Source organism: Fusarium phalaenopsidis, assembly GCF_050370095.1.
Source record: "Fusarium phalaenopsidis strain FUZ10S chromosome Unknown contig_32302, whole genome shotgun sequence".
Taxonomy (NCBI): Eukaryota; Fungi; Ascomycota; class Sordariomycetes; order Hypocreales; family Nectriaceae; genus Fusarium; species Fusarium phalaenopsidis.
Genome location: NW_028145405.1, coordinates 4,777,828 through 4,804,577, shown reverse-complemented (window position 1 = coordinate 4,804,577; position 26,750 = coordinate 4,777,828). Strand labels below are relative to the sequence as shown.

Genomic DNA, 26,750 nt, shown 5'->3' with positions numbered 1-26,750 from the left:
TATGTCTTGAAGAACCAGCCAGTCTATCGAGTAAAGTAAAGGCCCCATGTCCATTGAAGCCGTTCACCTCTCACCGGCAAGTCTTCGGCTCTGAACCTCGCTCAGAGCCTTGGTACCGCTAAGGAAGGACACGGCGCCGAGAAGGGCAACAACGGGCAGGGTCTGGAACAGGTTCCAGGCGCTGTAGTAAAGGAAGAAGGTTCCTTCAATGGCAAAGATGGATCCAAAGAAGACGGCGTGCGAGACCGGCGCAGCACCGAGGGCCTTGGTGATGTGGTTGACGTTGGCACCCAGAGCAAGCCACTACAAGACGTTAGCAATGGTTCCAACCATGACATGTTTAGATTCGGTGTACATACAGCCAGGAAAAGGGTGGGAACGGCAGCCGCAATGGCCAGCACAAAGGCGAGAGAGATGACGACGGGAGGGCTCTTGGGGTCGGCGCGGAAGATGTGGTTGATCTGAGCTCGGGGGCCGTATCGCACGGGAGCGTCGTACTGGGGTGCGGGAGCGTTGGGATCAAGGCGAATCTCGATCTCGCCCACGGGGGAGATGAGAGGGTCGGAAGAACCGAAGGAGCCCAGGACCAGGTTGGCCTTGAGAGGGGTGTCGGAAAGGAGCAGCTGAATAGGGAGGTCCTTGTGTGTCTGGATGTCATGTTAGCGACGGCGCAGCGTCGATGGGTAGGCGATCGCATACAATCTCGACGGATCCCTTTCCAGACGCCTTGACAGTGAGGGGGTAAGGAGCCTCGAGGCCGGTCGCTTCGGTGAGGACGAGGAAGGCCTGGTGAGGTCGCTTGGCCTTGGAAGCTTCGGTCGTGGTCAACGAGACCTTGATGCTGTCGGTGTGGCCAAAAACGAGGGCGTTCTTGGTAGGCTTCTGTTCGGCGAACCTGTCGCAAAAGCATTCGTAAGTGCGTGTTCATTATGAAGATGCCCATCACCTGTAATCGCATCATCATGGGATGTAGGAGAGCTTACTTCTGTGTGACGCCGTCGGCCTTCTTGGAAGAGACGGTCACGGAGCCATCGGTAAATCCCCAGGACGAGGCAGCGCTCGCGACGCCCGAGAGCAGAAGCAGCGACGATGCGATTGAGAAGCGCATGATTTCGAGGAGTGGTCGCAGGGTCGATTCGTTAGTTGGAGGGAAGTGGACAGCTTGAGATGGATCTCGAAATGGGTAGCTCCAGACGACGTTGCTCGAGAGCGTTACGTGGTGAGTAGTGGTGGTGTTTGATTGGTCAAAGCTATACGGTGTGGGGGCACTCGTTGGCTTCAGGGTAAAGGAGCATGCTCCAAGACGGAGATAGCAGTCAAATCTGATAGACTACCTAGTTCTTTTGATTCATGGTGGATATTTGAGTAATAATCAGAGGTTTATTTATCATTGCGAGTTCTTGATTAATTGCTCTTCATATTTCTCTTCATTTGTTTTATTACTCTATTACCATTACTCTCATTGAAGGCGCCTCTATATTGGTACGTAGTTAACATTTCGTAGCTCAATCCACTACTCTGAACCAAAAGCTCGAATTATTCAACCACACGGTCTGTTTCTCTCTGTCTTTCTCTTCCGTCTTGTATTCCAGATGAGATCATCTGGTTTTAATTCACATAAAGATTGAATGAGCGTGTCACATCTCTCATTCTTGATCGTGGCTTGTTCAATGCGTTACTGTGACCACTTACACCAAGCACTAGATCATTTCGACATCGACTCCAAGAACAAAACTGGATATCTAAGAAAGGTCATAAATGCATTCATGGTATATCCACCCTATTCACTCTTAATCTCAGACTGATGCCCCTTGATAGCCTCCTTCTCCTCTGCCGTCAGCTCAATTCCAAAGTACTCCTTCAAAGCCTCCACCCTCTCAGCCTCACTCTTACACTCCTTCACCACCACCGTCTTTCCGCCGAGATTCTCCTTGATCACCTCATTGATCAACATCCTCTTACCATAAACCTCTTCTCCCGTGGGCGTCCCCACCTTGGCCCTCCGTAGAAACTTGACCACCAGCACCGTTGACGTCTGGAAGCTCCGTATGCTGGTGCCCGTGTAGCAGTTGGAGACCTCAAAGTCGGCGGGCAGCCACTCGACTGAATGGCTGAAGGCGTACAGGCTCGCCCACGGCTGGTCGGCGGCGTTGCGGCACTGGTAGATCCACAGGCGACGGCCCGCCGTGAGTTCCGTCTGGCCCGGGATGAAGTCCTTGATGAGCCGGGCGTCCTGCGTTCCCATGTTGCGCCACTCGGCGCCCTCGACCAGCGGCATCGGCTGCGTGGGGCCGTCGCCGCCGAAAGAGGCGTCGAGGACCCAACGGGTGTTGTCCGGGAGCGTCACGATGTTGACGATGTGAACCCTGTAAGTGAGTTAGTCGAAATGTCTTATCTGTGTTACTTCAAGTAAACTCACCAGCCAGGATATCCACCGTGAGGAACACCATCCTTACGGAGTCTCACTCTTACTCCAACAGGATACACCTGAAAGCCGAGAGCACGGAGCATGTAACAAAAGAACAAGTTGCTTTCCATGCAATAACCTCCCCTGCCACGACCGCCGCCGACAATCTTGTCAAACAGTGCTTGAGGGTCGAGGGTCACGTCTCGGTGCGACGAGTAGTGCAACGTCAGGTTGTCATAGGGCACCGTGGAGAGCATGTGCTGGTGCAGCACGGTAAGAAAGGCATGGTCCAGGATAGGCTCGCTTCCGCTGCCGACATAGAACTCGTGAGGGATTTCAAGGTGCTTGAGGAACTGGGCGACCTGCGCCTCGGAGTATACGGCTGAAGACATGGTGGTGAAGTGTAGAGTCTGAAGTAGGAGAGCCTAACACCAGAAGCAAGCGGACAAGTGAGTATTTCAGATAAAGGCCAGCCCGAGGGACAAAGTGCAAACACCGACGTCAGATCGAAAGATAAACGACATCCCCCTCGTCTATTTGTCCCGCAAACCTAAGCAGCAAAGGGACCGCAAGGGGACCCCATGCCCGTTGGTCCGCATCACGAAACGACAGACTTGCCAATCATCCAGGTCACTTCGGGCTCTGGCTCACAAAGAACCATGAACGGCTGCGCCCTCTGTATCCACCCGGTCTCAAACGGTGGGCACATTTCGAGAGCGGAATCGTGGGAGCAGCCAATCAGGGGAATTCCGGCGTTTACTTCGGGACCTGTGTATTTGTTAGTCTGGCGTTGGCGCAGAATCCGTAATAAATGCCTCTCGGTCCGTCTTGCACGGTCCATCCCCACGAGAGTTGAGCGTCTTGTTCGGCTCTGTTGGTTGCTGCTGTTGGCTGCTGCTGTTGGAATTCTGCAGAGTAATCACGGTCAGACATGTAAATGATCCGTCAAATTTCAATTGTCATAGTATAAAGAGCATCAAGGACAGACACCAGACCGCAAAACTCCCATCCTTACATGCAACCCCCCTCCCAGGATGACATGACTCTTTTTACCTCTATCTGTACAATGACATCGCGCCGTTAACGCCAAGCCCGAAACTGCCACTCTGCCCACCGACATTTCGTCCCCCGTTCCTTTCCTACAGCTCCGTCCTCCGGCTGGTCGTCGTCGTGGCCGCCGCGCCGCTCCTCTTGGCCTTGGTCCCCGTCACGCCGGGCATGAAGTCCTGGATGCCCATCCACTCGACCGCAAATGCCGTCGTGATCCTCGCCCAGTCGCGCACCGTCGGCAGGTCCAGGTTCTCGCCGTCGTCGCCCATCTTGTGCCACATGATCGGGAACGGTGTCGGGATGATGTGCAGGATCTCGACGCCGCGCTGCATAAATGGCCGGTGATCGTCGTCGATGTAGCTGCGGCTGAAGCGGGTGGCATCCTTGTTCACCTCGGGGAGGAATGCTCTCTTAGGCTTCGTCTCGAGGAGGTTCAGCTCTCGCATGCGCTTCTCAAGCGCGGCCATTGCGCGGTATGCCCAATGTGTTGTCAGGAAGTACGAGGGGACTCTAGGGTTCTTTTCGCCAAGAAGGTCGAGGAGAACGAAGAGGCTGATTGAGTCAAGAGGTGTTCGGTAAGTGGACGTAGAGCCGTGGAACTGGAACTCCCACTGTTCTGCGAGCGATCTTATCATGCGCGTTAGCAAAACCCGGTGTCATGATGGTGCTGTTTCATACCTCGAACCGTAGAGGGAGTCATCATTTGTCCACTCATGAAAGGCTTCCTCGCCGTCCAGAAACAGGATCTGAATCCCCTGGGCGTCATCGAGTCCATCGTCGCCGTTCTTCTGCATGGTCTCCCACTTTGCCTTGAGCCCAGCCTCAATGCTCCTCGCCAGGTGCATCAGCATTGCACATGGCGCAGCGCTATCCGTTGCGCCAATGAACCCCTCGGGCTCATACTTGCTGTCGTAGTGCGCAGCCAGGGTGAGGCGGCTCACGTCCCCCTTTTGCGCCCATGGCGGATCCCGGCGGAAGATGAGGTTCGCAAAGGGTACGTCCTTGTTACCGGTAGCGGGTGTCTTGGAGGTCGAATTCTGCCACTCGAGCGTCCATTCGGGGAGATTCTCGGTGAAGAAGTCGACAAAGTGCTTCTGGGTGCGCAGCTGGCCCTCGGTTCCCGGGACGCGGGGGATCAGGATCGGGGCCAACAGCTTGCCCTTGTGGATATCGAAATCGTCGCCGGGCGATGGGATATTGTTGAGGGCATCGTCGGAAAGCGTCATGGACCCGGCAGCAGCAGCTGGCGAGAAGAGGGTTGTCGAGACAAGGGCGAAGATGCAGAGGGCGAGGGTGGTGAATGGCGATGGCATTCGGGGCATTGTCGAGGATGCGGCCATGCTAATGGCAGGTTTTCCCATTTGTCGTGGGAGGGGCGCTCGCGCAGGAACTAGCTCCTTCCGCCTGGAGCATCAGAGGCCGATCTGGCAGCGACGGGAGTTCCAGCGCGGGTAGGATAGGCTGAGAAGCTGCGAGTGCTATAGGAGCGAGGGAATTATTACCTATCCAAAATGCTTCGTGTCCAAAAGTTGAAGCCTCGTATGGATGTAACTTGTTCAAGGGATAAAGTAGTGGGGGACACGAAACCTACGCCTGTCAGTGTCCAGAAGGTAACATTGACCTTGGGGATGGACACGGTACCCGATAATGATTCTAGGTACAGGAGGTTTCAAATTCGCGATAGTGTTCCCCAGACATTCTAGCCTGAATAATTAGAGTAGACAGTCCGGTGATTCAGTAGCTCACGCTGTCATCAAACCAACGATTCACCAATGTCAGGTACCTCACTACTTCTTGTCAACATGACCAGATCGGCCCGGTGGAGGGCCACGCCGCAGCCCCCTTTCGGCTTGTGGCGGGGGAGACCCTTGCATAGAACAAACTTTCAGGGGCATCATCTGAACGTCCAGGGGGCTTGAGTGATGGAGCCCGATTGGCTGATAGCAACAACCTTGATGAAGGTGATGGATGGTAGGTTGGTGATACAGACGGGAGAGACCAGAAAGGCAGCCCTGTCGAATACTTTAACTCTATTCTAAGTAAATAGGAAGAAAAGTGTACTGACATGATAATGAAACTACCATAAAATTATGTAATTTTCCTATAGCCTTACAAATTTGATCATGATATGCTTCCATGGTTTCTTCGGAGCGCTTTGCCTTTAACCTCCACTGCATGGCTGTCCATGAACCAACTGAACTTCTGTCTCTGCACCGTGCACGCAGTGGTGGGTAACGTATTGGGGCCCCAATCATGTTGCAGCATGTCCAAGAACAATATAAAGCATCCCGCATTGCTGTTGATATTGTTCTCGCTGCATAGGCTACTTGACTGTGAGCTGCCTGTGTGAAACATGATATTGCCATCTGAGGCGGAGAGCCATGACGACTATATCCACCCAGTGAGACTCCCACTTGAGGCCTGCGGTCTCACTATCACATTGAAGAGCCATCTGGAACTTATTCAACTATCCATAAATTTTTACATACAAGCTCAACTTGCTTCTAATACACCATGGCTCTCAACTGGCATCAAGTATATCGACGAGTCTATTTCTGCCCCGTCCTCCCCGTCATCCGCCTCGAAAAATGTCCCGAAGTTCCCATCCCGTTTCCTCCAGAGTAAACACTCTGACCCACCTGTTCAACGAGGCCATATTCAGTAAACACAAACTCGACGGGAAAAAAAAAACCCTGCTATCTCCCATGTCTGTCAACCAATACCCTTCCCGGTTAACACCGATATGCTTAACACCACTACGTACTGGGGCCTATGGACACGGGACAAAGCCCGCTGAAGGACCTCATCATGCCTGATTTGATATAATTTATGCAGGCCGGGTTTCTTTGATTCACTTTACGACGCCTATTGCGTTAGCGCCTGTCGTGGGGTTCAACTCATTGATGTAAGTGCGAGGGGAGACTGGATGAGATGGATCCATATTGAGATTACAGCTTGACTCAACTCAAATTGTTGCCCGCAGCTATACTCACTTTCAATTTATTCATTCTTGTATCAACAACGTCAAAATCCATGGCTTCAACCTCATCCGTCTGGCTCATCACCGGCGCCGGCATCGGCTTTGGTAAAGCCATCGCCCTATCCACCCTCAAACGCGGCCACCGAGTAGTGGCGGCAGCTCGTCGTCTGTCTGTCCTCTCCGATCTCGTCAACTCAGCAGCCTACGTCCTTGAGAGCACCTGCGAAGAAGCATCGTAAGTGACGCCCAATAGAACCGAACCGCTGACAATAGCAGCGAGAAGGAAGTTTTTGATGAGTTCAAGACCAACGTCTTCGGCACTATTAAGCTCTGCCGCGCCGTGATCCCCTATTTCCGAGCCCAGTCCCACGGCGGAATCGCAAACTTTGGTTCCCTCGGCAGCCGGGTTGGTAGCCCGGCCACGAGCTTTTACAACGTGACCAAGTGGGCAGTCTCGGGCTTCACAGAGGCGCTCGCCGCTGAGCTCAGGCCGTTTGGAATCGTCGTGACGTCTATTGAGCCGGGTCAGTTCCGTACTGCATTCCTCAACGCCGACAAGCGCAAAAAGTCGGCGCGGAGAATGGAGGATGTGTATGCAAACACCGGTGCTGAGGAGTATCGGGCTCTGCTCGATGCCACGGATAATAACCAGCTGGGATATGTGAACCGTGGGGCTGAGATTGTCGTCGATGTCTTGACTACATCAGGCGTGGCGGAGGGTAAGGAGGTTCCTGTTCGTTTGGTGCTTGGAAAAGACTGCGTGAATGTTGTGAGGGGCAAGTGTGAGAGCACACTTCAACTGATGAATGAGTGGGAGGGAGTGGCTGTTTCGACAGACTGCATTGACTTAAAGTTGTGAGTGTTGAACCCTCCAACGTAAATGTAATTGTCGACTCAATTATAGTCTTGTTATTTACTTGGATTGCGTCTAATGCGCAGACGCCTGCATATCCAAACAGGTCTTGTTCCCCCAACACCACATGGGTTTCGTTGAAATCTATTACAATGGATATATCGTGATAGCCGTGGCGCTGTGCAGGGTCTCATGTATCCTGGCGCCAGAATGAATGCGAGAAACAAGTAAAAAACACCAGACGCCCGTCATGCTTTTCCTCCTCTGTACCGTGATGCCGATGCCTTCATCATTGCTCATCTCCCGGGGTAAGATATGTTGAATCTATAAGTTGATGCTGGATATGTCTTGATATATGCGCTACTCCATCTCACTGCGCTGTTCCCGTCTAATGCAGCTTGGTGGCATCGCGGGCAAGCTTGTTGGCAATCTGTTTCTCCTTGGGGATGGTGAGAGCGTTGATGCCCAGGTAGTTGCAGATGCTCGTCACCACGAGCCAGGCCCAGCGGAAATAGACGACCATGGAAAAGGCAAGGTAAGCCCACAGGTAGTAGAGTTCCATCTCGGCGCTAATTTGGGGAAGCCCAATTCGGGGAAGGTTTCCGACGATCGCACCGCCGACGAGAGGATACAACATAACGGTCCAGTAGGGGAAGGGCTGGCGCGTCAGGTGGGCGAGGATCATCTTGGTGGTGAGACGGCCAAAGACGAACGCCATGGTGAAGCAGAAGAGGACAAGGTGGTTGTTCTTCATGAGGGTGCTGTACGGAGAGAAGACCCAGAGCGCAATCGAGATGGTGTAGACGGCCATGGGAATCCACTCGAGGAAGACGGACAAGACGGGGAGGCCGTTCGCTCGGCGGGCCTTGACGACGTTGAGGACGCAGAAAGGAATCTGAGTAAAGACAAGCGAGCTGACAATGAGACCAATCCAGATGTCTCGGAAGGTAGTCTCGCCCAAAAGGTCAGCAAGGCCAGGGAGGCTGCCGTTCAGACCGAGTCGCAGAGGCTGAGTCCAGATCTGAGGGCCCCAGATACCAGACATGATCATGATGGCGCAAGCGATGAGGATACCTTCGGTGGGACCGTTGATGACGCCGAGGTAGAGGGTGTGCGTGTGGTACGTCTCCCAGGTCGAGAAGAACATGGGGAGGCAGGGGCACAGCGCGGTGAAGATGCCAGCTGGCGAAGTACCCAGGCCCATGGCGGCCGTCTCGAGCAGACTGGCGAGAGTGCAGTTGAGGGAATCAATTCCGTGGTCGAAGAGCTCGCCGAGGCCGCTCGAGGTTCCTGTTCGTCGCGCCTGCTTGCCGTCAAGGTTATCCATAGTCTGGTACATGAAGAGACCAAAGGCGAAGCTGAAGTAAATCCATGAGGGACCCTGGGCCATGTCGTCAATCAGCAAATTACCCCCAAATTTTGCGCGCAGCGTCAACGTACCGGTCCAACCAAGTCTGGCATGAAAATCTGGGCCAAGGCGACATTTCCCAGAATGAAGCAGAAACCCAAGAGGGTGACCATGTTGGGAGCGATCCATAGTGGGAGGAGGTTCACGGAGGCGTTCCACTGTATGACGACAAAAGACAAGGGTTAGCTGTCATGAGCTCCATCATGTCGGCGGACGAGAGCTTCATCGCTCCTCAGCGGATGAAATGTCGAGGACAATAGTCGAAGACAAGCTGTAGAGGGCCGTGGAGAGGAGAAACAAAGCTTTTGTGGGCATCGAGACATACAAAGGGGCCGAGGATGTATTTCGACACGGGCGACAGATCGACGCTGGAGTACTTGTACGTCTTGAGATGGACAAGAGCATCATCAGAGATGCACTCTGCGACGTTTTTCTCTGCACAAAAATGTCAACGGTCAGCTTGAGACAACTAGAGATGCTCCCCCTCGAGGAGCATTCCATCAATTTGTCCATGACTTACTCGTGTTGGGAGCCATGTTGGTGCCGGTCGGGTCGCTGGCCGTGGGATTGAAAAGCGGTAGTGTCTCGCTCCCGGACATGGTGGGAAGGGAGGGGCCGGAGGAGGGGCACGGAAAAACGGGGGACCCCTTTAAAAGGGTACGGGAGAGCAACAGCCAGTGCTGGAAAAAAAATGCCGGCAAAGCCAAGAGTTTGGAGGCTACTGTACGCAATAGCTCCCTCGGTAGGACCTTTGTGATGCAGAAAGCCCAGCGGCGCGAAATAGAGACAGGCGGCGCTGCACGTGGGCGGAAATCTCAGGTCTCTGAGTGGAAGAATTGACAGGCGTGACGGCTTGTGCTTGGGCTTGGGTTTGGGGGTGGGCTTTGTTGAGGAACGGATGGGAATGGATTGGATGGCAGATCAAGTTTCAGGCCAAGAGATTCGATTCGCGACAGACCGGGGGATGGCTTGATCGGGGTCTAACGGTCGAGCAAAAGACGGTGAACAGATAACAAACCGTGAAGGAATAATCTTTGTTTTTATCCAAGAAGATAGAAAGAGTGTGAAGAAGAGATGGAAGTGTAAAGGGGCAGGTTTCGTCTCTGGAGCTGGAGGACAGAAGGTACTTGAAATTGAAAAAGCTTCCCACTTGGAGCATTCGTGGTCTCGTATGTCGCGCCGCGCGCCATTCGAGCCCCTGGACCACAGGCAGATGCCCCTGCCAGCGCCAGCGATCCGGCCCACTGGAAGTCTCCGCTTACAGGGGCTCGATGCCTCTAAAATTGGACATTTCATTAAAGCATCTCAGAGACAATCTCGAGTAGACGAGTTTGACAGCCAACGATAGACGCGACCTGCGTTGACCGTCACCCGACCCAATGCCCCTTTCTGATCCTGCCTGACGGATCCCTAGCCGATCCGACACTTTGACCTCTTTTCTCTCTCAAAAGGCGGCCAGCCCTACACCCTCACATGGATATCCGCAGCGTCCGAACTCATCACGAGACTCTCTCGACTTGATTTGTTGGGGACCGAGGATCTATGGGTCTCGGGCAGATCCAGCATCATTCACATGTGCTAATCGTCCTGTGAGCGCGTGAGCACCTGCAAAAAGAATACGAGCAGTCGCCAGGCAATCAATCAATCAGCAAATCTTCCTTCATCTCGCAAACACAGTTAATCCGTCCGGACGCCATAACGGTCCGAGGGTCCGGAATGTGGAGGTTTGCAACGTCCAACTGAAAGAAAACGTCTTTAACTAAACAAGTAATCAATCACGAGCCCAAGTGTCACGCTGCACGCCCATGCAAGCTTCGGGGTTTCAACTGCAACATCGCAGTTGGCCATCTTTGATTCTCCCTCTTTTCTGCCACCATCATTATCCCTATTAGTTAAAGGGGACATGCGCTTCCCATGTCCCAAGTCGAAAAACATGAAATCAATCAATAATGCCCTGCCACCAGAAGCTAACCCAACACCTAGACGTCCGAGGCTCTCAAGGAATGTATGAGCAAACAAACACAAGCGAATCGAATCGAACCGAATCAAAAACACCCAAATGCATCAGTGGTTCTGTTCCCCATCCTGTTGAAGGCGAATGCGATCCTCTTACAGCATCGCGAATCCCACAAACATGGTGCTCAGCACGACTGCCAGGCCCCATGTTCGGCCGGCCTCGAGAGCCGAGGAGCCGTTCTTGCTGGTAGAGCTGTCAGAGTCGGAGTCGGAGTCATCGCCGCCGGGGTTGCCTGTGAAGATGGTGTCCGCATCGTCGGTTGTGCTGGCTGTGGCCTTGACGGCCTCAGTGCCAGTAGTGGCAGTCGCGGTTGTGTTGTACCTCTTGGGGTCGCTGGCACCGCAAGGGTGGTCCTCTCGACAAGAAGAGGCACAAGAGTTGCTTCCCTTGCAGTCCTCAACGCACTGATTGCCCCATTCCTGGCAGACGTAGTAGGGAATAGTCAGGGAGTACTCCGACACGTTGGGTTGCTTGTTGTCGCTGCAAATGCAGCCGTAGGTGAGGGTTTCCTAGAAGGCTGAGTCAGACCATATCGTGCTAGAGCAAGCATGAAAAGAATAACACTTACAGGATCACAGCTGTTCACCTTGGGCTCACCCTTACTGGTCTGCTCACAGATGAGCGGGCATGACTCCTTGGTATTCTGGCACCAAACTCGTCGCTGGGAGATGGGCACACTGTCGGGATCGATGTAGTAGTCAGCGTTGACAACGGCAACGCAAGAGGCGGCAACAGCCAAGACGGTCGTTCGGAGAGACGGCATGGTGAATGCGTATTTGTGCTGAGTAGTAGAATTCGTCGTGAAGATGATGGAGAATATGTCTGAAGCCCAAACAAAAAAGCTCGTAAACGGACAAGATTGACGAGAAGGTCGGGGGATTACTGCAACTTGGGGTCAGCGGTTTTAACTTGATTTGCAACCAAGACTCGCCCTTTCCCAGGCTGAGGGAACCTCGGGGCGCCGTTGGGAAGTCGAGGTATGCAAGAGACTATCCCCACGACAACAGAGGAAAGAGGCTTTGTCTTGGCCTTGGCTGGGTCAGATTTTCACGTACAATTATGGTAGGTAGGTCAAACGAGGAAGCGAGAGTTGGAGAAGAAGGAGCAAAATTAAGAAGTCGCTTGACAAACAAGCAAATAACGATTGTCGGGAACTGAAAGGCAAGAGTAAGACTCTGTTTTGTGCAGCAGCGAGCGTATATGTTGAAAGACGGGTCAGGCGGGAGAGGGAGAGGAGAAGAGGATCAAGACAAAGCAATGGAACCCTACGGAGCCCCGGACGGCCGGCTACGGTACAAGCAGGCAGGCTATGGATACTACATAGTACAAGCTACCTCCGGTACAGCCCAAGAGAAATGAGCCAGATTGGAGGCGAGACCCGAGTCTGGTTGATTATCACGACCACAGACCACCGCCTGGGTGTTTGTGACCTGCAAAGTAGCACCAGTATTCCTCCGGAGCAAGAGGCGAGCAGGGGACCTCAGCACCAGAGCAGCAGTATTGGGCTTAGCTCCCACCTATCCCAGGAGCCATGCCCGCCACTCGGCGCAGCCTGGTGGTCAGGAATGCCCGGGATCCTCACGGCCCAGGCCATTGTCGGGCTAGCCCCGACAGGGTTTCCCGTGCTTGAAGCTTCTGCTTGGGCGGATTGTGGTCTGGGGAGGCTTGGGAGGCTTGCAGTGGTGCAGTTGTTAGTTTTGTCCATTGCATGTAATCTCCAGAACCCTTATTTCTTGCTCATCATGGAATAGGGGGCTCTCGCCTTGACTTAATATTAAGCTGCCAGCCTGGTCTGTTCTATTGATGACAATCCCAATCGACATGTTCCTCATTCGAGGTCACTGTCCCTTCCTACAGTTGACGTTTCAATCTCAGTTGTCTCGCTTGTCAGTCAGTGTCAGTGCCAGTGCCAGCGAGGCCCCTGGGCTTCCTCTCCTCTCACCCTCAACCACATGTCTCACGCCTGGTTGGTGGCGCCGACGGCCGACGAGAAGCAAGCTCCACATGGGGGATTGAAGCGATATGAGCCCACTTGCTGCACTTTGTTTTGACCCGTTCTCTCATTGTGCATCACCACTGATTTGTGTCTCCCGCGTACGGCGCCTCCAGTTGGTTGTGCTGTGCACGCCATGAATGTTTACGAGCCCACCACCTCGAGACTCCTCGGGGAGTAGCGGGCCACTCGAATGCGAGAATGGTGGCCAATTCTTCCCAAAACAGGCAACTCTGACTATGCGCCTAGCCTCTGGATTAGAGCCGAAGTGCCGCTCGTATTTCTTGCATACGCGATAGGCGATGATGGTCAGTGTCTCCGTTCTTTCGGACCATTTCTTGTGGATATTTACGAGACTGCTCGACCCCGCGCGCGTGATGCACAACGACGAGAACATGATGATGAAGCGGCGCCGGTGACCTGTAACTTCCTGTCTAAACTTATTGCAGACGGCACAGCATCGGACGGGTCAACTATGCTGACGCGGCCACTGAGGAATGGCTGGAACTTGCATACAGACAGATGTCGGCTGGCTGAGCGGGATATGCAAGCCCACGAGATGTAGCATGCCGCACAAATCTCTGTGATACCACACAATATTACTCCAAGCCCGTGAGTCGAGCCTAGAAGAGAAGGCGTTGCCCAAGACAGGAGCCAGTCGGGGGCTGGCTTCAGGTTGGTGGAGGTGACAGGCTCGCACGTCCACAGTCGTCGAGGTCTAGAAGCACCACTACAGGGATTGCTTTGTCTGGGGATATAACGTAGTGTCAACGGCCCCAGGAGGCGGAGCTGAGAGACCCAACATGCTCAAGCCCAACTCGTCTTTATTGCTGACGGGCTCAAAACCGTCTTCCTGTCAGTTTTCGCAGTGACGGCATGCTGACGGGACACGACAGATGAGACAGGAAAAAAAAAACAGTCAGTGGCTTTAGAACATTGACGGCGTAAACCATCCATGAGCAGATCCACAAGCCGATATGTACTTCTGTCAGACCACGACTTTCGGCTGCCTTCTCACATGAATCCTGGAGATGATTACGGCCAGGATGAGCGGGTTGACCGCCTCTGGCACCGTGCATCATCCGCCTTGAGCCACACGCCACTTGGGGCTTGGAATAAGCTTACCTAGCTCGTTGCCTCCAAGAGAGCTTGAAGCTCTGAAGCTCCGGGAGCCAGAGTCTATTCGGTCCAGGACGGAACGGAGCTGGCTCGGAGGGCCGTGAGACACGGCCCGGGGACGAAATGCAAGGCGGGTGTGGAGGACGGGATTTTGGTGATTCAAAGAACGACAACGAGTCGTCATGGCTCTTGAATATCAGCTTCGAGAAAGATATAGGGGGAACACCAGCATGAGGACTCAAATCAGCACTAATCACCACATCTTTGTCCTCAAGCCTGTTGACATCAAGGAAAGCAAACAGCTGAAGAAACGGGCTTCGGCATAAGCCCTGCCGGATACTGACTAGAGCACCGGCAGTTGCCCGCCGTTGTTGGCGGTTACCAACCCGATGTACCTCCCACGCTCCCGGGTCGGCGGCCCCTCTTTCGGCCGGAAACAGACAAGCTTCCGCGCCCGACAACGTTTGAGGCTCCGAGTCCTTGCAACATCACGTCAAAATCAGACATCCGCCACAATAAGCAGTTTTCCGGGGCATCGCCTTGTCCTGGCTGCCTTTGTTTTGTTTGCTAGTGATATTGATCCCCTTCTGTTGTTGTTTGCGCTCTACTAGATTGTCACGAGCCACCCCGGTGAAGCCCAATCCCACCTCGCGACGAATTACTAAAGCAGGGCTGCAATCGACTGTTGCCCTGACTCGCCAACGAAGCCCTCTATCAGGTCATTATCCGATTGAACCTAAGCGACTGGCGATTACCCCATCTTGCGCGAAACACAACATCCCGATCGACCGGGAGATACATGACCCCGAGATCGTCATCGCCAACGCATCGACTGCTCATACTTTGAAACGCCCTCGGCCGTCGCATGGTTGAATGAATGGCGACGGCGGTAGATCAGGCGCCTGCTGATGGCAGCTTCGGCGCTGGCGCAGAGCACTCCGAGACACACGGCGCGTCCATCGAGGTGTTTGAGACACCGCGGACCTCATTCGACCACGACCGACCCCTCGATGACAATGATGCCGCAGCCTCGACTGTCTCGCCGAGCTCCATTACCTCGCCGCCATACTGGCTCAATGTGCATGGCCACCAGCGTTCCGCTTCCAACATGTCGGCCGAGTCTGTCCTGCCCGCGGGCGCCATCAGCCTCCGCGACAATGAGGCGAACGAGCATGACGACCGCAACAACGCCTGCTGGGCCAAGAGCGTCGAGATTGTCAGCTACACCGTCGTCAACGGGAGCACCACAAACATTGGCGCCTTTGTCGTGTGGAACATCCGTGTCGAGACGTTGAATGTGGGTTCTTGACCTTCAGAGTTTTTACTAGCCGGGCTGACTCAATGAGTAGGGGAGCTACATGAACATTCGAAAGCGATATTCCGAGTTTGACGACTTTCGGTATCGACTGGTACAGACCTTTCCCGGTTTCGAGGCGGCAGTTCCGGCTCTTCCGCCCAAGAGCGTCATCTCCAAATTCCGGCCCCGATTTCTTGAGAAGAGGCGGGCGGGCCTTCAATACTTTCTCAAGTGCGTCCTCTCTGTACTACACTCTAACTCTACAGTTGATACTGACCTGTTTTCACAGCTGTATACTGTTGAACCCAGAGTTCTCTGGCTCGCCAGTGCTCAAGGAGTTCCTCTTTGCATAGCGTCTCGACATCGATATTTTTTCTTCTTCACTGGACATGTATTACCCTCCGGCTGGTCTCGAGGATATCGGAGGCCTCTTTGTACAAACGGCGCAATTTCTGTCACACGTGAATATGCAGCAGAGATCAATATTAATGATAATGCCATGGATGACATATACTTTGTGGCCTGATGACTTGTACCTTGGTGTCATGCCCCCCTCTCTGGTGAACACTTTGGCCCTCCTCGACGAGGCCATATTGAGTCGTGCTCTGCCGAGGCCGTACCAACAACCAGAACTACTATCGTTGATTAACGAGGGCAAGAACGAGACAGAATTCTGGCATACTATCGTCAGGTACATGTGCATAATGGCCTACGTACTTCCATCATCCTAAGGCTACCCCAAGCTACCCCCTGAGACTAGGCCAAGATCGATTCTCCTTGTCTAAGGATCTGGGTTTGCCATCCGCTGAACAGACTTCACGGTGCGCATTCTGAACGTCTACTTTTCTTCCCCGTGAGCAAGTTGTCTGTTGATGATTCGAGTTCTTCTCGAGTATCGAGTCAACTTGAAGATCAAGCCTGTGACCGCGAAGAGGATGAGAAAGCCCATGCCTCCGTTTGTCGCGAGCAAGATACAGCCAGGGCCAAGCTGCTATCTGATATACAAACTATCTTGCAATATCTTCTCTTATGTGATACCACTTGCGCAATGCGTTGAATCATCCGCTTGAATAAAGCCGACCAGCATGGTACCAGTCTGCTCAACATGAGATAAAATAAGGCAAGATACATTATTATCTCAACTCACTGAAAAACAAATACATCTATGGGAAGGAGATTTCTCCTCAGTGCTTTAATCTCGAACGCCTATCTCGTACTCAAATACTTCCTCACCACTCATCGACAAGCCAAGGTTACTGGCCAGCCTTCTTCCGGCGGCGTTCCCTCTCTCGGTCAAGCTTTCGAAAGAATGGGTTCCGTTTTGACTTCACCTTGGCAGCCTTTTTCTGACTAGATTTGCCCTTCCCCTTCCCGAAAAGATAGTCCGTCTCACCCTCCTCGCTGATGGCCTTTTCGTTGTCTATGAGTGTGCGCTTCAGTAGCTCTTGTCGCTCTGAGGCCTTCGAAAAGGCGAGATTCGGAATACTGCGCATACCGGCTAGTTTCGTAATCACCTTGAAGGCGTAGCCCTGATCCACGAGAAAGGCCTGCCGCTTCGATGAGTAGAATATCTCTTGTGTATCCTTGGAGACGAGTGTGTAAAAGAAGGCATTGAAGCCCTCGTCGTTACGGCGCTTTGACCGCAAGATGCGGCCGAGCCTTTGAGCCTCCTGACGCCGAGATCCAAAGTGGGATGAGATTTGTATCAGGCAGGTCGCTTCCGGGAGATCCAGAGACGTGTCTCCAATTTTGGAGAGAAACAACGTGTTGATAAGAGGATTTCGTTGGAAATTCTCTAGGATTGTCATCCGCTCCTCTTGCGACGTCTCGCCATAGATGAAGGCCTTGCCGAGTTTAATAGCATAGAGCTTGAGCGAGTAGAGGTCATCGGAGAAGACGATAATCTTGTCGCCACGTGACTCGTGATAATTAATGAGATACTGACAGGCCTGGGACTTGAATGGATTCACGGCCCCCAAGGTTCGCTTCATCCGGATAGACACCTTGAGGTATGTCTTGTAGAACTCGACTAGCATCGGACACCAAACCTCAGCGCACTGGACTTTGGCGATGTGACCTTGCTGAGATAGCTCCATCCAGTTTGCTTCATACAATTTGGGGCCGATAAGGAAGTTGAGGTGCGATATTTTATCGTCTTCACGAAGCAACGTCGCCGTCAGGCCAAGCTTGGAGTGCGATTTGATGCTCGGGATGACCTGTCTGAAGATGTTGGCGGGCACAACGTGGACCTCGTCAAGGAGCATGAGACCCCATTCCCGGCCTGCCAAGAAGTTTATGACCTCTTTCGACTCCTTAGAACGCTCACGGGTGTTGGTGACCATAGAATATGTCGTAGCGATAATACCAGCTTTGCCCCTAAAGATTGTCTTGCTCTCTGCGGTAAAGGTGGTGATGCTAGCTGGGTTGATGTTTGACCACTTTAGAAACTCGTTGCGCCACTGGAACGCAGATACTGAGCTCGTACAGAGCACAATCACACTCTTCTTGATGGTACACGCAGCTGTGATACCAACCAACGTTTTCCCTGCACCGCATGGCAGGACGATGATTCCGCTCTTGGCCCGGCCGTTGCCAAACATCTTGCTGAGGCTCTTTTCCTGATACGGCCTGACCTGCGCATTAGGTCGCAGATCGATCTTGATGTTTGGGTTGACGCGGTCGAAGCGAAAGTCGTACTCTTCAAGGATGGGATAAGATAGGTCCAGACAGCGCTTTTGGACCACCTCGACAGCTGCATCCGGGATCTCGAAGTTGTAGGTAGTTTCTTTCTCATCACCTTCGTCCTCGTTCAGCGCAGCGTAAACATCTGCACCCAAATTCGACTCTGTAGGTTGCTTCGCTGTCTTGTGGGAGAGGTTGGCCTCCTGGACGCCAGCTGCGTCCTTGGTGCCAGGGATAACGATTCCGCCCATTATAGGTGCAGCTGCTGTGTTAATCTTCCCTGAGCCACGTAGTCGAAACTTCTTGATGACCTTGTCTTTGAGCAGCATCTGAAGAATTTCGCGATCCATACTCTCGACAAAATACCGGTTATTCTTCAACACCAACTTGACCTTGCCGTAGCTCGTGGTGCATGACAGAACGAACTGTTTGATGCTGGGGGGCAACTGGGTCTTGAGGAAGCGATCGAGAGTTCTGATGATGTCTTCAGGACTCAGACCAACAGACACAGCCGCATACAGACTATGAGGTGTCATGATGTATTCGTGAAGAAACGCCGGTCTAGATCTGGGCTCGGCGATGGTGATGAGGAAGTCAGTTGCTGGGCCTGCCATGGGACTGAACTTTTCCATTATGATGACGCCCCTTTCGGGGTCTATCCATATGGGGCGGTTCTTGTGACCTGGCTTGAGGGTGAGATAGGAAAAGTCTCGCTCCCCAAACAGGCGTGATATGGTACCACTTTGGCCGCCCTTCTTCTGCTGAGAGTTGGTGCTGGGCACAGCCCATGTATTGACAAACTTTTCTCCTTCTCTCTGGAGTTCTTCCTCCCTTTTCTTTTGAGATTCTCCCACGCCGTCGTCGTCGGAATCGTTGCTGGTTTCCGAAAGCCCTGAGCAGTCACTTTGACGGGTCGAAGAGCCGGGTGTTGAGGTTAGGGGGTTTTTACCAACCTTAGCAGGAGGCTTTTTCCAGTCGGCGGGCTTTCTTTTGGGAGGCATCTTGGCATTTGTTATTCACCTTTGTCACTCTCTCTCGTTCCATCAGGTCTGGAGTTGATTAAGTAAAAATGAAGCAGACAAAGGGCGTGGGAGAAGTTGATGTGATGAGCATGGGCACACTTGAGCGAAATACAGAACAAAGAACCTAACACTACCTGACTGACATTAAACCGTATACCAACTGTTATGGCCGTGCCAGATCAAAGAAGCGGGTATCTGATGCCCGGTTAACTTGTCTCTTTGACGCGCCTTTGTTCTTATGTTGTAGTATAATGAGGTGGGTAGGTAATCAATAGGCCGAAAGGAGGTGAAAATTAATTCTCATGTATTTCTTTCTAAATATTTATTTCGTCCATATGCTAGGGTATACACTACAAATATGTGTCTTTACTCGCCGGCAGCGTAAGCCAATTCAAATCTCTGAGATAGATAGTGTGCAGAGGGCTTCAGGTACCTTGGTATTGTTGTTTCACCTTATAAGAATCTAGAGACACAGTATTCTCTTGCATGTACTCTCCTGGCAGCTTGCCTTTGTGAACAGGGGCATGGTCTTCTCTACCTAACATCTTCAAATGCTGGACATGCCAGACGAAAAGGTTGCAATTGTCCAATGGATCAATGACAGGTCGACCTTTCAGTCATAATAGGGGCCACGGTGCCTGGGTCCCGGATATGCATAAAATGCCTTGCCCCCGGATGGGCCCCCTGGCCTTGCCGGCGTGATCCTGCCCCCCGACGAAGGGCCTGGCATTGACACTGTAACATGGGAGGGACGATCAACCCAGCGATGCCTGGATTGGCCACATGTGCGACAGGTCCCGGCGAGGCAGATCCGACTTGTCTTAGTCAGTAAAGGTAGAGCTCGGTGGTGAATAGACTCACCTTTCGACGGTTATACGTGAAAAATCAAGGTCCAGACTGCCACAGAAGTGGCAAGGACCGAGGGCAGCCTTACCCAGAGGACCGTCTCCTAGAGCCCTTTGATATGCCCCAGGGGCCTCGATGCTACCTTCAGAGTGCTCAGGCATTGGCAAGTACTGTATATCCTGGGCCTGATTGTTCCGGACCTCCTGCACTTGCGAATAAGGAAGGGCAGCTCCCGCTCTAACATAGCCCAGTGAAGGTGCAGAGCCGACTGGCCCCAAGTCTAGGAACTCCCATGACGGAAGATTCTTGTTGAACCCCCTGTTCGGTTTTGGTCTTCTTGGCCTCTGGTTGGCAGTGCTCGTCGCCCTTCCCACTATCTGTGGATTGCTCCCCCTCGTTGGGGCATTCCAAGCGTGATCGATGGCTTTGCGTATCCAGGGGATAGAGAAGGTACCGTTGGCTTTCAGGCGTAGTATGAATGGCCAGATTAACAAATCATGGGCACACTCGTTGCATGCTCTGCCCCTCACGTTCCGTGAGCAAAACATGCAGTAGGGGGCGTATGGTGTCAGAGGAGAGCAGTGGCCGCAGCTCATCAACTCTCGCCAGAAGATGAGCCCAGACTCATGTTTTATAACTGGTTTTTGAGAATTCAAATGTCCTTCTGGGCACCTCCAGCCTGGAGATCTGGCAAGATTCCAGTAACCTTGCCAGCGAGAACGAACATCCCAATCAGTGATGAGGCGTCTTAGCAGATTCTCATCAATAATAAGGCTCTCGCAGCAAAAAATCGCTTTCAGGTCTGGGCAAATGAATACCGCGCAAATGTGTTGAAGAAGGCATGAATCACACACAAAGTGACCACAGGAGAGAGATTCGCGAGGGGTAGACTCGATCAAGTCGGGGTGTGGCTCCAGTTTGCACAACCTGCAGATATTCCTACTTGGACGTCAGTACGTGGGTGGCTAAGATCACTAGGGCGTACTTACAACCTAGTCACAGCACGCCTTGACTTTGACTTTGACTGATGATTTGCCGATCTGGATGCGGAGGAGCTGGGATAGATGCTAGAAACTGAGTTCTCCTCATCCGTGCATTCATACGAGTCCGGGTATTCATCTTCGTCCGTGTAATGGCTCGACTGCCAGGCTGGTCTCTCAAAAGAGGGATAAGACTTCAAGGCGGAGCGTGCTGGTGCGTTATTTACTGGCCCCTCAAAGTGGGCGTCTGAACCATTCATGGTCTCGGGCTTTGCTGTAGAGTCGGGCTCAGGGGGAAGGGCGTTTGAGGAGCGTCCTTTCTCCTGCGAAGTACTCACGGTTAGGTCTATCGAGGTAGGCTGCAATGCATGATACCGAGTCGAGGACAAAGTTTGAAGTGCTGTCTTGACTTTGCGAGATGGAAGGAGACTGGGTTCTTCATCGCTACTCCAAGCCTTTGAGGGCACGGATAGGTCTGTATTCCTAACCATCTCCGTGTTGTCAGCCTCAGGCCGATGGCTACCCGTCATTAGCATTCATCCATCACAATTTTGAGTCAGTGCTTACAAGTCTTCTCCCTTAGTAGAAGTAAGAGGTTCAATCAACCAAGGATGGTTCCTAGCTGATGCTGCGGAGCCTCGAGACCCGGGACACGATTCCATGGGCATGAGAACAAAGTCTCGGCCCCTTTGAGAGATGTTGCACAATTCCAACGGACCGACCGGAAACTCGAGGTCCTCGCGAACATACTTGAACAGGTCTCCTATGGAATCGAATGCCATCTTGCTTGTGAGAATGCGATACACCATGGCGCCCAACGACCACATGTCGGCTGAGTATGTGTAGGACTGGTCTGAGGTCGATCCAATAACCTCGGGCGCTGCGAAACCAAGTGTCCCGCGTTGCATTGTGAGAAGCGAAGTATCGTGATGCCTTCGTTTGCTGATGCCAAAGTCCGCAATCTTGACGAACCACTCCGGGCTCTTGTCGACAACCATAATGTTCTGTCTTGGTCAGCTGTGTCACCAAGATGCGAGGCTGGAGAATCCTACGGCAGGCTTGAGGTCACGGTGAATAAACCCATTCTCGTGCATAAACGCCAACCCTTCGAGGATCTGATCTGTGATTTCTTTCCCTTCGGATTCTTGCAAAGGTGTGTCGATGTACTGCTGGAGGTCTCCAAGCTCGAAGTATTCCATGGTGATACATATGGCGTCTTCAAGCTCGTACCAACCTTGGGAACTCACGAAGCAATGGTTGTACTATTGAGATTAGCAATGGATCGCTGCCTAGGAGAAAGGCGTCAACCTTGTCATTCGAGAACTTCATGATGGCCTCGAGCTCCCGGGTATAGTCCAGCTCCTGTCCTACAACGACAAACTTCTTGACCTCCTTGACGGCCCTGAATCTGTTTCCGCCGCCATCTTTGCATGTCTGGAGGTGCACCGTCCCAAAGGTGCCCTGGCCTAGCTGTCTGCCTTTAATCCATCGCTCTGTCTTTGAAACTCGTCGGCGTCGCGCGGACCGGCCCGTCTCGTATAATACATGTTCGACGACATGGGAGTCTAGAGGCCGTGTTTCAATTTTCGAGTCGCGCACAAGATCAACCAGCGTTATCTCGTTTTCGGGCATCCTTGCTCCGGGCTCAGGCTGATTTCAAGGTCGCCAGGCGGGGTTCCTCGACGAGGCATTCCGCCCTGTGGGGGTTGGGTCTCGGCCCTTGGATCTGATATAGATGCCTCGATTGTTGGTGGCTTTCGACGAAGTTTGCGCTCGCGTACAGGTTACTCAGGATTCAGTTGTCGGGTCTTTGACCAGAAGACCGAACCAGCCTCCCTTGGTAGGAAGAGGGAGAAGAGGAGGGCGGCGAGACAGTTCAGTGGGTGCAGTGAAGCTGAGGCTGAGGCTTATGCATATACCCCTGCCGATTCCGAGTCCCGAGCCTTGTTTGCCCTCCATGTCTTAACTCTTGGGTTTTAGCTCTTCCATCTCTTTTTAAGATCTGGTATCTCGGTGTATCATCACCCCGACGTTGTATCGTCACAATGAGTGGCGTGGAGCTGGCATTGGCTTCATTTGCTGCGGCAGACTTGGTTCTTAAGTAAGTAGTCCCCAGAACCGGCAATCCAGCGTTAACAGCCACCAGGTACGGCAAGAGATTGATCAAGTTGTACAAGGATTACAACAGCGCCGATGACTATGTAAAGGAGAGTATCCTGCTGGTCGAGGCCATTCTCAGCCGTGCAGATACGCAAGTCGAGTTTCTGAAACAGGTCGAAAGCAAACTCAGCGATGACCAGCGCAGGATCCAGTTTGAGCTCTATGAGATGCTCAAGGACAGGCTACACATCGCCGTCGGCAAGCTTGAGTCGGTCATCTCTGAAAAGGGCATCAGGAAGGTGAAGCTGGCCATTGTCAAGAGCAGTATCAAGGAGGTTGTCAAACAGCTTGAGCGTTGGCAGAGGATCTTTGATCCAACTTGGCTGCTCGTCTTTCGCACTCATAACATCATCATAGATGCAAAGCTGCAAACCGAACTAGAAGCTTCATCACGTACTGGGCCGGTTGGGGAATCCATCGCTGCCCAAGCCTCTCGAGAGGCTCTAGGAGAGGCACACGCTTTCCGCAGAATCGTAAACGGAGAACTCGATCAGGTCCATATCACATTGCCTCAAGAAAAACTGAACTGGGGCCAAGCAGAGTCTGTATCCTTTTCATCGACCCAAATCATCGCGCGAATCGGCTCTCAAAAGCGATATCTCGTCAACTCGATCCCATGTCACTCCAACATGGATATCGCCAGCGTCAGAGCAGACTCCGAAGACTTGGCCAAGAAGCTGCACCAGATCAACTCGGATGACTGTGGCCTTCTAGCTTGCTATGGACTCGTCAAGAGGAGAGGTCCGGGCCAGCGAAAGATCAATTCACTGGATTTGGTCTTCCAGATGCCCCAAAAAGACGCTACGCCGGTTACCTTGAGAGAACGCCTCATGCAACCACAGACCTTTAGCCTCACCGAAGCACTCGATCTATCGAGGCATCTCGCAAGGGCAGTCAGTTACGTCCACGCCTATCACTTTGTTCACAAGAACATCCGACCCGAAAGCATTCTGCTATTTCCCAGGAACGAATCCAACACATCTCTAAGATCTGCCTATCTACTCGGTTTTGACTCCTTCCGCAGCGTCAACTTCCAGACTCTCTTCAAGGGCGACATCACCTGGGAAGGGAATCTCTATCGACACCCTGGACGTCAAGGCCTTCGTGCCCACGACAAATATATCATGCAGCATGATGTGTATAGCCTTGGGGTCTGTTTGCTGGAGATTGGCCTCTGGGCGAGTTTTGTACAGCACGACGGCGAGACGACTCCAGGTGAGGCTCTAAGCTTGACCGTGGAGGATTTTAGCAAGATACAAGAGACTGGCAAGCCCTCTTCGCTGATCAAGGACCATCTTGTGAAGCTTGCACAGTCTAGGCTGCCGATTAAAATGGGCGATAGGTACACGGCAGTTGTCGTCACATGTCTGTGCTGTTTGGACGATGACAATGAGGACTTTGGGGAGGAGAGCGATATGCGGGATGACGATGGGATCTTGATAGGAGTCAAGTTTATTGGAAAGGTTCTGATGCGACTAAACGAGATTTCTATCTAGGTAGAAAGAAAATGTGGTTCGTCGGGGGGGTACACATTGCACATGAGCTTAGATTTGGCGTACATGTTAGACAACGCGATTTGCATGAGAATCCTAAGCAAGCCCTCATGAGTCTCTGCGCTTTATTATAAGAAGAATGATGCGAGGTGAGATGAATTCTCTACTATTTTTCCCCTTAAAAATGTAAAAACGTGGACACCTCTCTCTTGCACTAAAGGGGTAGCTCTGAGGTAAATAGCCCTTTGGCAACAGGGTTTCGAGGACCTTGAGATGGATCTCATGTCTATCGACAGGATTGTGTATGATCATCATGACAACTCGTTAAACTCGTCCAAACCAGCCAACACGTAATAGATGAATATTCGTATCACTCACAGTAATTCATAAAACAGTCCACTTATTATTCCTACGCCAAGACATTGCCTGGTTGTTAAGGCTCGCTTCAACATCAGTTTCAAGGCATAGATCAATTCCTTGGTTTGCCTCCTCTACTACCCCGCCATCCATCCCCAAACTACCTGCTCGACCTACCTACGTCATCGCGGCCAATGATCAAGACAGACTACATGGACCCTCTACGGCCTCCTTCGCCGGAATCTTTTGAGCGCATCGCATCCGTTCAAAAGGAGCGCGAGGAGGACACCAAGCGCAAACATCACCAACGCAAGCGCCAGTCGCTCGAGTCGCGCATAGCAACCATGTCAACCAACGGCAGCCAGGACGAGAGGGCTCAGGCCGCGCGCATGATCCAAAAGACGTTTCGAGGATATCGCACAAGGAGGGAGATGGAGGGATTTGGTCTAGACGCCAGCACACGTTGGGTCACTGCGATACGCGAGGCACAGTTTCGACAGGCGACGCAGCCACGGGCGAGGACAGAGACAGACGGCGCAGATCCCGACGGTTTGGGACCTGATGGCTTGGAGAAACGGCGATCAGCATCGGCGAGACAAAAGTGGAAGAAGGCGAGCACGGTCGCGCGACGGGCTGGCTTCGACAATTTGCTGTCAGATTCCTCGTCAACGCAGTCATCGTCGGACGAGGATGCATCCCCCGAAGAACGAGCAGCCGCCCGAGCGCAACGCGAAAAGGATAACGAAGCGCGCAAGAACGAGGCGCGCATGATGGGCCTGCGATACTTTCTCGAGATGGTCGATCTCAAGCATCGCTATGGAAGTAGCCTCTGCATGTACCACGAAGAATGGAAGCGATCCAACACAAAGGAAAACTTCTTCTACTGGCTCGACTATGGCGAGGGCCGCGAGGTCGAGCTGGAAGGCTGTCCACGAGACCGACTCGAACGAGAGCAAGTCCGCTACCTCTCCAAGGAGGAGCGCCAATACTATCTCGTCGAGGTAGACGACCAAGGCAGGCTATGCTGGGCAAAGAACGGCCAGCGCATAGATACGTCTGAGCAATACAAGGACAGCATCCACGGCGTGGTGCCCTCGGACGATCCCACGCCGCCCTTCAACCCAGCAGCCCAGCCTGAGGACGAGAATTCGCTGGACGACGACAGCAGCAGCTCTTGTTCTTCACTTGAGTCACGGCGAGAGGCGGACCGGGCCGCCAAGTACGCGACGCCTGGTTTCGACCAGAGCCAGGGACTTCAGAAGGTGACGCACATATCGGCCTCGACCATCTTCAACAAGCTCCTCCGCAAGTCGGTCAAGAAGAACACTTGGATCTTTGTCGCAGACACATCCTTCCGGCTCTATGTGGGTATCAAGAACTCGGGCGCCTTTCAGCACTCGTCCTTCCTCCAAGGCAGCCGCATCTCGGCCGCCGGCCTCATCAAGATCAAGAACGGTCGCCTGTCGTCCTTATCTCCCCTAAGCGGGCACTACCGCCCGCCAGCATCCAACTTTCGCGCCTTTGTGCACAGCCTACGGCAGTCGGGTGTAGACATGACGCACGTCTCCATCTCCAAGTCGTACGTGGTGCTCATCGGACTGGAGGCGTACATCAAAACGCGACGCAAGGGAAAGGACCTCGCGCAGCGGGTGGGGCACCGGCGGGACAAAATCTTGGACCCTGAGGAGGCGGCGCGACGGGAGGACGAGGCCAGGGACAAGAGTGAGAGCGCAGCCCGGGAGCGTGAGGTGCTAGAGAGGGAGGAGGCGGAGAAGCAGGAGGGCAGGCCGGTGAAGAAGGTGCTCAAGAAGCTTGGTATCAAGCCGACAAAGGAGGAGAAGCAAGCTGCGAAGAGGGAGCAAAAGGAGGAGGCCGAGAGGGTACCGGCGTGATGTGATGACGAGAAGGGAGCTTTGGTGGGCTGTGGCTGTCTTGTTTCTTTTATAATACCCCTGGCAGTTGGAGCATTCCGGTTATGATTTAGGGCCTCCAAAGCATAGGTATAATAAACTGCAAGCTTTGTACCTATTTTCCCGTTGTGTCTCGAAATTCATATCCAACTCACCAGTTTATCCCATGGCGAATT

General features: G+C 52.9%; 11 protein-coding genes across 11 annotated transcripts; 4 read left to right on the top strand and 7 right to left on the bottom strand.

Moving 5' to 3' along the window:
* Positions 1-63: 63 nt before the first annotated feature.
* Positions 64-1,108, bottom strand: LRP88_08830 (Oligosaccharyltransferase subunit Ribophorin II-domain-containing protein; the record flags this gene model as incomplete). Its single annotated transcript, XM_083245328.1, has 4 exons — positions 64-303; positions 360-647; positions 700-895; positions 984-1,108. The coding sequence occupies 4 exons, from the start codon at positions 1,106-1,108 to the stop codon at positions 64-66; spliced, it is 849 nt and encodes a 282-aa protein (XP_083099822.1).
* Positions 1,109-1,780: 672 nt separating this feature from the next.
* LRP88_08829 (arylamine N-acetyltransferase family protein) lies at positions 1,781-2,799 on the bottom strand (the record flags this gene model as incomplete). Its single annotated transcript, XM_083245327.1, has 2 exons — positions 1,781-2,366; positions 2,420-2,799. 2 exons carry the CDS (start codon positions 2,797-2,799, stop codon positions 1,781-1,783), a joined length of 966 nt encoding a protein of 321 aa, XP_083099821.1.
* Positions 2,800-3,546: 747 nt separating this feature from the next.
* On the bottom strand, positions 3,547-4,779 carry LRP88_08828 (glutaminyl-peptide cyclotransferase family protein; the record flags this gene model as incomplete). Its single annotated transcript, XM_083245326.1, has 2 exons — positions 3,547-4,084; positions 4,136-4,779. The coding sequence occupies 2 exons, from the start codon at positions 4,777-4,779 to the stop codon at positions 3,547-3,549; spliced, it is 1,182 nt and encodes a 393-aa protein (XP_083099820.1).
* A 1,711-nt stretch (positions 4,780-6,490) lies between these two features.
* LRP88_08827 (uncharacterized protein) lies at positions 6,491-7,296 on the top strand (the record flags this gene model as incomplete). The annotated part of the gene is made up of 2 exons (XM_083245325.1): positions 6,491-6,606; positions 6,714-7,296. 2 exons carry the CDS (start codon positions 6,491-6,493, stop codon positions 7,294-7,296), a joined length of 699 nt encoding a protein of 232 aa, XP_083099819.1.
* A 382-nt stretch (positions 7,297-7,678) lies between these two features.
* LRP88_08826 (CDP-alcohol phosphatidyltransferase-domain-containing protein) lies at positions 7,679-9,297 on the bottom strand (the record flags this gene model as incomplete). Its single annotated transcript, XM_083245324.1, has 4 exons — positions 7,679-8,671; positions 8,731-8,856; positions 9,024-9,133; positions 9,219-9,297. The coding sequence occupies 4 exons, from the start codon at positions 9,295-9,297 to the stop codon at positions 7,679-7,681; spliced, it is 1,308 nt and encodes a 435-aa protein (XP_083099818.1).
* A 1,510-nt stretch (positions 9,298-10,807) lies between these two features.
* Positions 10,808-11,478, bottom strand: LRP88_08825 (uncharacterized protein; the record flags this gene model as incomplete). Its single annotated transcript, XM_083245323.1, has 2 exons — positions 10,808-11,224; positions 11,284-11,478. 2 exons carry the CDS (start codon positions 11,476-11,478, stop codon positions 10,808-10,810), a joined length of 612 nt encoding a protein of 203 aa, XP_083099817.1.
* Positions 11,479-14,704: 3,226 nt separating this feature from the next.
* LRP88_08824 (Phox homologous domain-containing protein) lies at positions 14,705-15,477 on the top strand (the record flags this gene model as incomplete). Its single annotated transcript, XM_083245322.1, has 3 exons — positions 14,705-15,124; positions 15,177-15,355; positions 15,414-15,477. 3 exons carry the CDS (start codon positions 14,705-14,707, stop codon positions 15,475-15,477), a joined length of 663 nt encoding a protein of 220 aa, XP_083099816.1.
* A 900-nt stretch (positions 15,478-16,377) lies between these two features.
* Positions 16,378-18,807, bottom strand: LRP88_08823 (uncharacterized protein; the record flags this gene model as incomplete). The annotated part of the gene is made up of 1 exon (XM_083245321.1): positions 16,378-18,807. The coding sequence occupies one exon, from the start codon at positions 18,805-18,807 to the stop codon at positions 16,378-16,380; it is 2,430 nt and encodes an 809-aa protein (XP_083099815.1).
* Positions 18,808-21,217: 2,410 nt separating this feature from the next.
* LRP88_08822 (uncharacterized protein) lies at positions 21,218-22,286 on the bottom strand (the record flags this gene model as incomplete). The annotated part of the gene is made up of 3 exons (XM_083245320.1): positions 21,218-21,658; positions 21,707-21,831; positions 21,902-22,286. 3 exons carry the CDS (start codon positions 22,284-22,286, stop codon positions 21,218-21,220), a joined length of 951 nt encoding a protein of 316 aa, XP_083099814.1.
* Positions 22,287-22,699: 413 nt separating this feature from the next.
* Positions 22,700-24,310, top strand: LRP88_08821 (uncharacterized protein; the record flags this gene model as incomplete). Its single annotated transcript, XM_083245319.1, has 2 exons — positions 22,700-22,755; positions 22,813-24,310. 2 exons carry the CDS (start codon positions 22,700-22,702, stop codon positions 24,308-24,310), a joined length of 1,554 nt encoding a protein of 517 aa, XP_083099813.1.
* Positions 24,311-24,858: 548 nt separating this feature from the next.
* On the top strand, positions 24,859-26,556 carry LRP88_08820 (IQ calmodulin-binding motif-containing protein; the record flags this gene model as incomplete). Its single annotated transcript, XM_083245318.1, has 1 exon — positions 24,859-26,556. One exon carries the CDS (start codon positions 24,859-24,861, stop codon positions 26,554-26,556), a length of 1,698 nt encoding a protein of 565 aa, XP_083099812.1.
* Positions 26,557-26,750: the final 194 nt, after the last annotated feature.